Source organism: Hipposideros armiger, unplaced genomic scaffold (genome assembly GCF_001890085.2).
Source record: "Hipposideros armiger isolate ML-2016 unplaced genomic scaffold, ASM189008v1 scaffold_90, whole genome shotgun sequence".
NCBI lineage: Eukaryota > Metazoa > Chordata > Mammalia > Chiroptera > Hipposideridae > Hipposideros > Hipposideros armiger.
In genome coordinates this window covers 267,735-281,905 of record NW_017731440.1, presented here as the reverse complement: position 1 = coordinate 281,905, position 14,171 = coordinate 267,735, and the positions used below count along the sequence as shown (strand labels likewise).

At 35.8% G+C, this 14,171-nt stretch overlaps 1 protein-coding gene across 11 annotated transcripts in view; it reads left to right on the top strand.

Moving 5' to 3' along the window:
* Window positions 1-14,171, top strand: part of MIA2 (MIA SH3 domain ER export factor 2) — an 84,579-nt gene that overhangs the window by 23,541 nt on the left and 46,867 nt on the right. For all 11 annotated transcript variants that reach the window (XM_019644736.1, XM_019644737.1, XM_019644735.1 and 8 more), the window contains 3 exons: window positions 3,339-3,470; window positions 7,362-7,383; window positions 8,022-8,110. In XM_019644736.1, the coding sequence (XP_019500281.1) occupies window positions 3,339-3,470; window positions 7,362-7,383; window positions 8,022-8,110 (243 nt within the window). The remainder of the gene's footprint in view (window positions 1-3,338; window positions 3,471-7,361; window positions 7,384-8,021; window positions 8,111-14,171) is intronic.

Below are 14,171 nucleotides of genomic sequence, written 5' to 3'. Positions count from 1 at the left end.
TGCTCAAAGTCTGTATCCCAAGAAGAATGACCAAAGTTGAAATGGAGGTTTTAAGTTTTACCAGCTTAAGATCAAATAGTGGTTTCCTTTTAGATGTCCTCTCCCTTTATTTATATGATTGGCTTTGGAATGACTACCTCCCTTCCCCCATCAAGGGTCACAGACCATAACCATTTGCAGGAAGTTTCCCTGTTTAAATAGAGCAAAGACTAGCAGATGGTCCTTGGGTACAGTGACTCCTCCAGATTTGTCCAATTAACTGGTATTATAAATCTCAGAGTTGCAGTCTTAGATTTGTGAGCTATCATATAGTTGTAGTTGAAACTATGAAAATGGATAAGATTAAAAGGAGAATATATATTTTTAAAGTGTCTGGAATATAATTTGTTAATAAATGTAGAATTTGTGGATGGGTGGATGGATGGATTGACTAAATGAATACTGGCAGCTTCTCAGGTAATTATTAATTTTGCAATTCTTGTTTCAGGCTGAACTCTAATTCTGCCTTAGCTCATTTTAGACCATTTGACCCTAAATCTCTTTTGATCCCTTTTTAAAGGGAAAGTTTTATTATTATTATTATTATTATTATTATTATTATTATTTATGGTCACCAGTTTACATTTGGGTAAAATAAAGACCTAAGAAAATGAGGAGGCATACTAAAAATAGTTTTTATCAAACTTGCTTGTGAATTATGAGTGAATCAGTCTCCTTTTTAAACTTGTAATTTACTACCAAATTACAGGCAAAAAGTACTCTTAAGTTTTTAGCATGACTAATATGTAAAGGGGAAATTATTTTTCAAGTTTTATGTCTTTGAGAGATGTACCCTTCAATGAAACTTTGTATTATATTGTTTTGTTTTTATTAATATATATCATGCTTATTGAGGTTAGATGAAAAACAATTTTGATTTAACCCTAGAGTATTTTGTCAATTTAATTAGTTGATTCTTTTAAGATACTTGGTCTAGAACTCCTTTAGTACTCATGTTTGGGAGTGGAATAAGTTTTAAGTATTCTGTGATTAATGACTACCATATTTATGGAGAGTTACCCATCACTTCTAAAATTTAGAACCCATTTACCAAATTATGTGTAATTGTGAATTGTATTATACAGAGGGTGCCAAAAAATGTGTACACATTTTAAGAAAGGAAAGAACTGTATTAAAATTGTAAATCTCAATATATACTGATAACAAAAGATGAATACAAATCATGTGTATATATTTTTTTGGCACCCCCGGTATTCATTGATATTTGATAAATCTAGTTATTCTTTCTGTGTTGTTGTGAGATAGAGTGCTATATTGTGGTTAATATTTAAGGGTGAAAATTCTCCATGAGAAAGCCAGAATAATTAAGGCTAGAACAATGGATTTGAGATAAATTCTTGAGACCCAGATTCTTTGCTATTCTTCAGTCCAACTAGCTCAAGGCTTGAACCTAGAATTTGCCATCTTTTAGAATAGAAGGACTGATAAATGCTATTGAATTTAAGAAGTATCACTATGCTAACACGATAATTACATATTTGATCTGAGAGATGCTTTTAAAATTGTTGCTTAAAGTGTTGTAATGTTGTAAAGGAATCATTATTAGATTTTTGAAGTGTACATTTTTATTTTGTATTTTGAAATAGTTGGACTTAAGATTCTTGTAGAATATATACACTACAGAAAACTTTTCTACTATTGTGTGTTAACTGCCTCTTTTTTTTCAGAAGCAGAAATACATATTTTTAAATCATTGATTGGCTTTAGTGATGTCACATTTCTGTGAACTGGTAACGGGTAATGTAGAGAGAGGCTGAGGCAGAGTTCAGGGTAAATGGTATTTTTTAAGAAGCGGTATAATCAGGTGTATTTAATACATGTTAATGAACGATAGATAACAATTTGGAAAGAGTATGTATATAGATTATAACTATTAAAAAAAGATTTGGGATGGGGAATAGATATAAAAGGTTTTTTTTCTATGTAGAAAGGGCCTAAAAAGGGAAGATATGCTACAGAGGTTTTGGGCTGAACCCTACAAAGAATCTAACCTAATTAGACTTCTCATTGTTCTTTAAAAGGGCTTTTTTCTTTTCTCCCCTGTGTTTCTTTTTATTGTGTGATCGAGTGACATCTGGGTTTTTGGTAACAGAAAAGGATAACCCCATTGGGTGAGGATGAAAGATGAAATACAGAAGCAATTGCAAAAGCCTAGGCTGTTTTGTGTAGAAGACCTGCTAAGGAGTAATGTGGAAAGGCAACGGATACAGGATCATGGTCATTGAAGGAGGAATAATAGAAATAGTTACCTTTATTGAGTACCTACCTGCCTTGCATGTTCCAAGCATTATTCCCATTACAGATAAGAGAAGGGATCCACAGAGGTAGGATAGAGGGTTTCAGATTCCAAACCCAAAGCTCTATCGTGGTTTTCAATTTTTTTTTTAAAGCTGCAGATCCATTTTTTTTTAATTAAGAGATTTTATTGCTCGTTACAGATGCATGGGCAGGGTTAACAGAATTATTGGGACATGGTGAGGCACCCAGCAAATAAATAGTGGGTGACTTTTGCCACGTCTTAAGTCTGAAGGGTTGCAGATCTTTTATTTTTTTTGTAGAGAAATCTTATATGGAACCTAGTGTGCTCTATAGATAAAACCTAAATTGGTTGAAATCAGGATAAGAGCACCTGAACTCAGCTTCTTTCTTTGGCCTTCTTTGCTCTTATTCTCATCCTCAGAAGTTCTGAGGCACCTTGTAGAACCCCAGTTTGAAAATCAATGCATTTCACCATACTGCTGTTTTTCATCACTTGATGATAGTGTTGGAAAGTTGCCAGAAAAATATTCTAGGATACCTTCTGTTTGGTATCCTGTTTCATGAAAAGGGTGCTAATAATGTTTACACATAAACTTATACTTACGTTTGTGTCTTAGTCTGTTTAGACAGCTATCACAAAAATACCATAGACAGGGTGGCTTAAAAAACATTTTTCTCACAGTTGTGGAGGCTGGGAAGGTCAAGATCAAGGTGTCACAGATGAGGGCATGTTTCCTGGTTCATACTCTTCTCACTATAACCTCACATGATGGAAAGATCAAGGGATCTTTCTGTGGCTTCTTTTATACGGGCACCAATCCTATTCATGAAACGCCACTCATAACCTAATCACCCCTCAAAGACCCTACTTGCAAATACCATTAGGTTGGGTATTAGGTTTCAACATACGGATTTTTTTTGTGGGGGGGGGACACACAAACATTCACTATATAAGCAATTTGTAATCAACACTTTTTATCAAAAGTACATTTAAAAAAAGTTAAGTTTCTTTGTTTCAGGTTGCAGCAGCATTACCTGAAGATATGACACCAGGTCCTAATCCCTATGGTTTTCCAGGGGAATTGCTGATATGTGCAGCTACTGTTGGATTTTTTGCTTTTTTCTTGTTTTTGTGGAGAAGTTTTCGATCGGTAAGTAACTAATACTATGTGCTAAGGGAATGTTCATTTTGTCTTCAGGTCGAACAAGTGATACGAGAAACGTATCTTTTAAGGAAACAAGTTAGGTTGTAATTATGTGGGTTACTGATGTTAATATGTGGCTATTAGAAACAGATGGATTTAGAGGAATTTTTTTAAGTGTAAAAATTTTAAAGGAATTTTTTTGTAGATGTAGTCTACATTAATACTAAAACCCTACCATCATTCATTCACTCATTTATTTTTGGTTTGTGCTTGTGTTTAGCAACATTCTAAACATCTGTGAATATACCACCCAACCTAGAAATGTGAACACTGTCTATCCCTTATATTTAGGCGATTCCTCCCTCATTTCATCCCCTTGCCTCCCTGTAGTAGAGGTGACCCTGTTCTGGATCTTGTGTTGATTATATTACCATGTCTTAAAAGAATTATTTTTGGTCATATTTGCATATATTCCTCAAAAGTATAGTAATGTGATTTTACTTGATATTATGCCCTATGTCCTGTTTTGGAACTTTTTTACTCAATCTTATATTGCTAAGATGCATCCATATTTTTGGATGAAGCTTTAATTTTTTCTGTTTTTATTGCTTTAGAATATTCTAGGACTACGCTAAAGTTTATTTATAGATTTTATGGTCTTGGACATCTGGGTTGTTTCTAGGTTTCTTTCTGTTTTAATTAGTGCTACTGTATATATTCTTATACATATCTCCTATACATTTTTAAGTTTCTCTTGGGAATATACTTAGTTGTGTGATTACTAGGTTATAGGGTCTTTGGAGGTTCGTTCTCCTATTAAAAGATAATGCCAAATTCTTTTCCAAATTGTCTATCAGTTTACACCCTTACCAGCAATGTATAGGAGGTCCTGGAGATCCATTTGATTTCTGTCCCCTCCAACAACTTGTTATTTTGCCACTTGAATGGGTATAAATGGTATCTTAATGTGGTCTTGATTTGAATTCCTCCATCAGTAATGAGACTGAAAACTTTTACTAAATTTACTGGCCATATGTATTTGTTATTTTAGGAAATAATTGTTTATTTCTTTTGCCCATTTTTCTGTTGAGTAGTTTGTTGTTTTTTATTTGTAGGCGTTCTTTATGTATTCTTTATTTTTTAATTTTTTATTTTTACTGGGGAATTGGGGAAGGGGAACAGCCAAGTTGTTGTCCTTCAGTCTTAGTTGTGGAGGGTGCAGCTAGCTCAGCTCCAAGTCCAGTCACCATCCAGCCGCCTGTTGGCAGCTTGTGGCTGCTCACCTCAAGGTGCTGTGTTCAATCTTAGTTGTGAGTGGGTGTAGCCCACCATCCTATGTGGGAGTCGAACTGGAAACCTTGTTGCTAAGAGCACAGGCTCTAACCATTGAGCCATCCTGCCGCCTGTTGGCAGCTCAGCGGCAGCTCAGCTCCCTGGCCCATATGGGAATCAAACTGGCGACCCTGTTGCTCAGAACTCATGCTCTTAACCAACTGAGCCACTTGGCCGGCCCTCTTTATATAGTCTTAATGCTGTCTTTGTTGATTATGTGTAGGGTAAATGTCCCAGTAGGAAACATCTTTTTGTTTTCCTTCAGATGTTTTATGATGAACAGATACTCTTAATTTAAAAAATTTGCATTTAAACATTTAAGTCCTTGATTTATTTGAATCCTCTTTTTGTCTGATATGGGATAGGGATTCAGTGTAATATTTTTCCCTAAGATATAACCATTTTTTCACTTTCATTTATTGAATAGTCCCTCTTTTCCCTATTCACCTGTTATGCCATATGTTAGAGTTCTGCATGCATATAGAGCTTTTCTGCACTCTTAATTCTATTTCATTGATTATTGTTGACAGCAGATACATGGATACCATTCTGTATCCAACCCTTAGGTCACATTTACCAAGTGACTAATTTGTGTTCATGTATTATATGTTCTTGCTCTTTTTTGTTTGTTTTCTTTGTCTATCAAGAATGAAGAGAAATGGGTTGAATCCCATTGTCATGATAGATTTATCACTGTCTGTAATTCTGTCAGTTCTTTACATATTTTGAGGATATTTTGTTAGGTGGATACATGTTTAGAATTGTTATGTTTCTTGGTAAATTGAACCTTTTATCAATGTCTAGTGACACTTTATTACTCTAGTGATGCTTTGGTCTTAAGGTATCTTATCTGATGTTAACATAGCCATACCAACTTTCTTTTGGGTGATATTTGATATTTCTTTTTTCATCCTTATACTTTTCAGCCTTTCTTTCATCTTTTACTTAACATGTGCCCTGTATGATTTCTTTTATATCTCATTTAACAACCTCTGTATTTTCACTGTTGAGTTGATTGACATATATTATGATTGGTGATGTATTTGGATTAGTTTCTTCCAGCTTAGTTTATTAATTTGTTTTACTTTCTACGTTTCTACTAATTTCTTTTTACATTGGTAAGTACATTTTTCTGCTAAGAAAATAAGGACCATAGCATACTGTTACATTCTTTGGTCTCTCACTTTCTAACTCCCATGATGCTGTTATAATAGAAAATTTTAGTTTTAGATATATTTCTCTTTTTCTTTTCTTTGTTCTTAACTTTCTCCTCCACCCCTTACCCATCCCTCAAGACTACAAAGATAAATTACCAATATATTTGATTACCCTTAGTTCACATATCTCTTGCAATATCTCCTAGATTTAATTATTCCCATATTTGAATACTTCTTTCAATATTGTTTTAGTGTGGATCTTTGTGTGGCAAAGCTTCTGAGACTTTATTTTGAATGCTTGAGGATATTTGAATTAAGTCCTCACACTGAAATAATTTGTTCGATACAACCATTATAGGTCTAAAGTTCCATCCTTATCATACTTAAAAACCCGTTCTTCCTTGTCTTTCTACATCTAATGATGCATATTGAAAAGTCTTAATGTCAGTTCTGATTCTTATTCATTTGTAAATGATCTGTTCTCTGTAGAAGCTTTTAGAATCTTTTAATTTGATAGTCTTATTTCAATATAATGTTTCTACATTTGAAAAATCTTTTTCTTATTTCTCCTTTAGAATTTTCTGGAATCTCTTACTATGAGGTCTTTCATAATTTTTTAATTCTGGTAAAATTCTTCTGTATTTTACATTTTTATTTCTCTTTTTGGGACTAGCATGTTTTAGATGTTGTTCTTTATACTTAAGACTTCTAGATCTCTTAATTTTTTTCCAATTTTTTTGTAGTTTCCTGTTACCTTTTGAGATAGTTCCTCGCTCTGATGTTTCATTTAAATAATTTATTCCTCATCTTTACCTGTTATACTGTATCTTGACTTTTAAATTTTGCCTCTTTTAATTTTATCCCTATAAATCTTCTGTAGGTGATTTAAGTCTCCATTGTTTTTTATGCTTATATTGCCTCAACCCTAAGTCCGACCCTCTTACAAATGCAATTTTTCCCTCATTATCTGAGAGAGAGAGGTTAAAGAAGAAAAAAAACCTTATGTTTACTGTTTCTTTATATTCATTTCAGACGCATGGCCTTGTGGTAACATTTTTGAAATTGTGTTATTTTGGATATTAGAGCACTAGGGGAAATGATAATAGGGGCTTCCTGAAATAGTTTGTTTTAGGGTCAAATATGTTTGAGGAACAATGGGATAAATGAATTTAAATAGGTATTTTTAAGATAGTCATTTCAGTCTTTAATATGCTAATATACAAGTGAACCTTCAATAGGGAGATTTTAATATGTAGCATTTATCTCATTGGACACAGAACGCTAGGCTAATTTATATTCATAATAAGTCAATGAAAAAAGTGTTATTTTTACGTGGGCAGTATAAGTTAAATAAATTATGTTTACTTAAATGTCTGTTTTAATGTAATTTTGTTAAAATTTGTTTCAGATTCGAAGCCGGCTTTATGTGGGTAAGCTCTTTTTTTCTATTTTAGATCTCACCTTTGTTGTTTATAATGCTAAAACTTAAAACAATTTACACATGATAATATTAAGTTCAAAAAAATTTATTGGGGTAACATTGGTTAATAACATAATATAATTTTTAGGTGTACAAGATTGTAATTTGACATACATGTACTGTTTTGTGTGCTCACCACCCAAAGTCTGTAGTCTCCTTCCATTACCATATATTTGACCCCCTTTACCCTCTTTGCCCTCTCCCTATCCTCTTTCGCCACTGGTAACCACCATTCTGTTATCTTAGTGAGTTTTTTTTGTTGTTGTTGTTGATTCATTTGTTACTTTTTGTTTTAAATTACACATATGAGTGAAATTGTACTGTTTGTCCTTTTCATTCTGGCTTGTTTCACTTAGCATAGTACTCTCAAGATCCATCCATGTTGTCCTGGATGGCAGTATTTCCTCTTATGGCCGTGTGGTATTCCATTGTATATATGTACCACATCTTCTTTAACCAATCATCTGTCAGTGGACACTTAGGTTGGTTCCATGTCTTGGCTATTGTAAATAATGCTGCAATGAACATAGGGGTTCATATGTCTTTGTGAATAAGTGTTTTCATATTTTAACTTTTTTTTATTTTTAGGAAGAGAGAAAAAGCTTGCTGTAGAACTTTCTACACTAATTGAAGAAAAATGTAAACTACTTGAAAAATTTAGCCTTGTTCAAAAAGAGGTAAGACATGTTTGACAATGTTAACATTCATGTTAGATTCAGAGGACTTTATGCTTTTCAGTGCAGGTACTTCTATGTCATTTGAAGATTATTAATGCTTTGTTTGCTAAGTATGAGAGTTCAGTTACTCCTCATATTACCAATCTTACTAATTTTTACCATATGGTAGGTAGGTGCATAGTGGTGTCTTATGGTTTCAGTTTGCGTTTTCCTGACTAATGAGGTTAACCCTCCATCAGGCGCAATGCAAAAGTTATGAGTTCGGGTGCAATGTATCTACTGGATGCGTGTATGACATTTATTTATTTAAATTTAAAATGAATGAAAATAACGTGTAAGAATGCTTATTATTTATTCAGAATGAAATTTTAATTTACCACAAAGTAAAAACAATATATGTTTATTGTATAAATTCAGTATAAGCTTTGCCTATTGCTGTGTAGTACACCTGCCAGATATAGCTGCCCTATAAATGCGATCATTTCGACATAGTCTGTACATTTTGCATCTTTCTCACTAGAGTATTGTGACCAAATTTTTACAATACACTCATTTGTATGCTGAACGATGATGTCCAATGTTCTTTATTTATGAAACAGTTCCAACATTTGAGATTAGTTTTGGCCTGATTTGCAGATCCCACGACACCTGGTGAACACACTAAAGTATTTTGTGGTCTGTTTTTTACACGCTGTTACAATTTAGTTTTTTTCCATTTGGTTATTTTATTTTTCCCAATAAAATAGTCATCTATTTCTTCGTTACTATTGTACTTTCTTGATCACTTTCTGAAGGAGAGTTTTCTTGCTCAGTGTCAGAATTTAGGTCTTGTTCTTCAACTTGATCTTCACCATCTGTGTCACTTTCATCTTCAAATTCAAGTTCATTTTCATCATTATCAGACTCCATCAACATCTGTAGCAATGTCTCAGCATCTTTCGGGTCATCTGGATTATAAAATATTTGAGGTTGAGCCATTTTAGAAGGTAAAGCCTACAGAGGACAAATATTACCCTAAACAGGTGCAAATGAATTTGTCAGATTAATTAGAAAATAAAATACCTAGTTACTAAGTTAAATAATAAAGCTATACTTACAATCTCTTTCTGGAATGTCTGAAAGGATAGTACTATACAAAAAAATCTGTTGAGAAAATATAAAAAATATCTCAAGTAGGCACAACAAATCTGTGAGATTAAAGATGCTGCTAATGAAATATGCCTTTACTGCACTAAGTCACAAACACGACTGGCGATAAGTTACGGTAGAGGGGGAAGACACAGAAGTGATGAGTCGCAATACTTAAGTTAACTGTTAGATATTTGAAAATTTGTGTGCAATGAATCCGTGAGATCACTTGCGCCCGACAGAGGGTTAAGTATCTTTTCATATGTTTATTGGCCATTTGGATATCCTTTTTGTGAAATTGCCTATAAAAAAAAAACATTTTTAAAAGTATGGTTATCTATCTTTTTTGTTTTTTGATATGTATGAATTTTTTTCTATATTTTGGATATGAGTCCTTTGCCAGGCACATGTATTGCAAATATCTTCTACTCTGTGTTTGCCTTTTTATTTCAAATGGTGTCTTGGTAAGCAGAAGTTCTTAATTTTAACATAGTCAAATTTGTTAGTCTTTTCTTTATGATGACTGCGTTTTGTTTCCTACTTGAGAAATTTTTGTCTTCTCAAGGATATGAAGATATTCTTCTGTGTTATCATTTAGAAACTTTATTTTACTTTTCTCATTTTGTCTTTATATTAGTTTGCTAGGACTTCCATAACAAAATACTATAGACTTGGTTTGCACAACAGAAATTAATTTTTTCATAGTTCTGGAGGTTAGAAGGTTAGGACCGAGGTGTTGACAGGTTTGGTTTCTTCTGACGCCTCTCTCCATGGCTTGAAGATGGCCGCCCTCTTTCCCTGTCCTCACATGGTCTTTCCTCTGTGCCTGTGCCAGTTTCTGGTATCTCTCGCTGTCCAAGTTTTCTCTTCCTATAAGGATATTCGTCAGATTGGATTAGGACCCACTCTAACAGCTTCAGTTTAATAACTTAATCACCTCTTTAAAGGGCCTATCACCAAATACAGTCAAATTCATATGGGAAGTTGGGCTTCAACATAAGAATTTTGCGGGGGTGAATTATTCAGCCCAAATTTAATTAGTCTTTAATCTATCTGGAATTGAATCTGTAATGGTATGATTTGGAGGTCAAGATTCAGTGTTTTTTATATGGATATTGAATTAACCAGTACTATTTATTGAAAAGACCATCTTTTCCCTTTGTTCTGTAGTGTCAATTTAAATCATGTTAACTGCATATAGCTGAGTCTCTTTATCTTTTGTCCTGTTGGTCTATTTTTTTATTCTCATGTCAACCATGCTTTTTTTTTTTTTCCCATCTATTTTATAACAACTCTTGATATCTGATAGTGTTGGTTCTCGAAGTTTGTTCTTCAAGGTTGTCTTGGCTATCTTGGCATTTGCCTGTTAATATAAATTTTAAATCATTTTATCAATTTACACATGTGTATAGCCTGCTAGGAGTTTGATTGGGACTGCATTGAATGTATAGATCAATTTGGAGAGAATTGACACTTTTACAATGTTGAGTTCTCCCTGGACTAAGTCACCTATGTCTTAAAATTCTCTCAGTGTCATTTTATACATTTTTGAGTTGAAGTCTTGCATACCTTTTCTTAGATTTATTCTCCGGCATCTGATGATTTTTATAGTGTAGTGTTTTTTTATAGCTTTATTGGGATATTACTCACATACTATACAATTCATTCATTTAAAGTGTAAAAATGAGTGGCTTTTATTATATTCACAGTTATGTGTATATATCCATTACCACAATCAATTTTGTACATTTTTATTACCCCAAAAATAAAATGCTGTACCCTTAGCTACCACCCTTCACCAATCTCCTCCATTCCAAAGCCCTAGACACTTAATCTACTTTTTGTTTCTATAAATTTGCCTATTCTGGATTCCATTTCACATAAATGCAATCATATAATATGTGGTCCTTTGTGACTCGCTTGTTTTTCATTTACATGTCTTCAAGGTTCATCCAGCTTATAGCATCTATCAGTATTTAATTAATTTTTTTGCCAAATAATATTTCACATCACATTTTATATATCCATTTGTCAGTTGATAGACATTTGGGTTAGTCTTCTTTTGGCTACTATAAATGCTGCTGCTATGTGTAAGTTTTTGTGTGGATATGTTTTCAGTCTTTTGGATATATGCCTAGGAGTGGAATTGCTGGGTGTATATTTAACTTTTAAAGAACTACCAAATTGTTTCCCACGGTGACTACGCCAGTTTACATACCCACCAGCAGTTTATGAGGGTTCCAATTTCTCCACATCCTTCCATTTGTTATTATCTTTTTTTTTTGTTTTTTTTGTTTTTGTTTTTGTTTTTAGCTGAGCTATCCTGCTACCTGTTGGCAGCTCAGCGGCTGCTCAGCTCGGGCTGGACTTGAACCGCTGTTGCTCAGAGCTCAAACTTTTGAGCGAGCTCTTAACCAACTGAGCCACTCGGCCGGCCCTTTTTTTTTTTTTTTAACTTTATTGGAGAACACTGTGTTTTTCCAGGACCCATCAGCTCCAAGTCAAGTTGTTGTCCTTCAGTCTTAGTTGTGGAGGGTGTAAGCTCAGCTCCAAGTCCAGTGAGGCGACCCAAGCGCCAAATGAGCGCTCCTGACTCATCAGCCAGGAGCATACCTGGCAGGATTGGGTGGGAGACAAAGAAAGAAAGAGACAGAGACAAAAGCTGGGAACAGGAGGGACTCAGACTGCTGGCAGACTGAGACCTCATTTATTGGCTATACACTGGTTATATAGGAAATAATTTTTCCTTATCAGGGAGCAATTCCCTTATTACTAAGCAGGGAGCAATCTTTCCGAAGTGGAACAGAACAAAGTATAACAAGTAGAAACTGTTAACAGGATGACTATCCACTCTGTAACTTTTATGGTTGTCTGTGATGTTAGCTGCTCTTCCGGGGCACAGTGGAGATGGGTCAGCAACCTTCCCACGCTTTTCCCCAAGGCCTAAGAGCCTGTCAGCTTGCCAGCTGTCAGGCTTAAGCCTTACTGTAGCTCTGGTCTGTAACTTGTCAGCTGCTCTCGAACTGCTCACTCTAACATGGAGGCCTGTAGCTTGCCAGCTTACAGCCTCAGTGTCCCTGGCTGATCCCAGCCAGCTCCCCACAGTCCAGTTGCCATTTTCTTTTCCTTTTTTTTTTTTTTTTAAGATTTTATTGGGGAATCGGGGTGGGGGGAACAGTGTTAGGGAATCGGGGAAGGGGAACAGACAAGTTGCTGTTCTTTTGTTCTTTAGTCTAGTTATGGAGGACATCGCTTCACTGGCCCATGTTGGTATTATCACTGTGCTCTTTCCGGGTGAGGCAGTCGCTCCCCGGCAATTGGACAGCAGCTCACGGTGGCTGCTGGCCACTCACAGTAGCTCACGGCAGCCCACTGCAGCAGGGGCTGCAGCCTACGCCATCATCGGCAACTCAGGGCAGCCCAGCTCCAGGTCGAGCTGTTGTTCAGCATCTTAGCTGTAGAGGGCAGCGTCACTGGCCCTCATGTGGGATCCAAACCGGGGCCCTGCTGCTCAGAGCTGGTGTTCTAAGCCAGTGCTTAACCAACGCGCCAATCGGCCGGCCTCAGTCACCGTTTTCAATCTAGTTGCGACCACCATCCCATGCGGGAGTCGAACTGGCAACCTTGTTGTTAAGAGCACGCGCTCTAACCAACTGAGCCATCCGGCCACCCACCAGCAGTTCAGAGGTAGCTCAGCTCAAGTTGTTGTCTTCAATCTAGTTGCGGAGGGTGCAGCTCACTGGCTCATGTGGGAATCAAACTGGCAACTCTGTTGCTCAGAGCTTGCACTCTAACCAACTGAGCCACCCAGCCGCCCCTATTGTCTCTCTTTTTTGATGATAGCAGTGTTTGACTGAGAACTCCATTATCTGTGTCCTCTGAGACTCTTTTGTTTCTTTTGCTCACTTTTTCCCTTAGTTCTCAGTTAAATCTTGTCGCCTTGAATTCCAGGGTTTTTTTTTGTTGAGTATCGGTGATACTGTAACAAAAACCGTATGGATAATTTTGAAGCTCTGGGTGATATTATTTTTCTCCAGTGAGGATTTACTATTGCTTCTTAGAGGCAGCTGGGCTAGGGACATTTGAAATCTTATGTTACTTTAATCACAGATTGAGGTGTTTGGAAACTTGGCCTATTACAAGGATTAGTCTGTTTCTGGTTTAAACTTGCTTATAAGGTAGCCAGTGTGGGTTGGTATTAGTTTCCTGTTGCTGCTGTAACAGATTACCACAAACTTAGTGGCATAAAGCAACACAAATTTATTCAACTATATTTCTGGAGGTCAGAAGTCTAAAACCACCAGTCTCATACGGCTAAAATTAAGCTGTCAGCAGGTCTGTTTCTTTATGGAAGATCCAGGAGAGAATCTGTATTTTGCTTCTTCCGCCTTCTGGAGGCTACCCACATTCGTTGGCTAATAGCTGCATCACTTCTTCACATCATCTTATCGCCTATCTTTGATCCTTTGGCCTCTCTCTTATAAGGATCCTTGGGATTATGTTGAGCCCACCAAGATAATCCTGTGCATTCTCCCCATCTCAAGATCTTTAACTTAACCACTTTTGGAAATTTCAGGGATTGGGGCAGAATTTGGAGAGATCATTATTCATCCTACCATGTGGTCCCACGCTAAAACCTGAGCTCCGTGGCTCATCCTACTCATCAGGTCCTGAACTTCAAATTTGTCTTCTCAGCTCCCAATTCTACTAAAATCTCTGCTCAATTTCTTAGCCTATCGTTCTCTACTTTTAGGGGTAGGGGTGGGGGGAAGGAAATGTCAAATGCTGGACTTGCCTTTCTGAGGATTCCCATTTTTGTCACAGATTCTCACTATTTTGATAACTCTCTGAGGCTTTCAGACATACCCTGTTTTTTGATATTTTTATGCAGCCCTTTTTCTTATTCTTAGCAAGAAGGTGGATCCAAAATAAT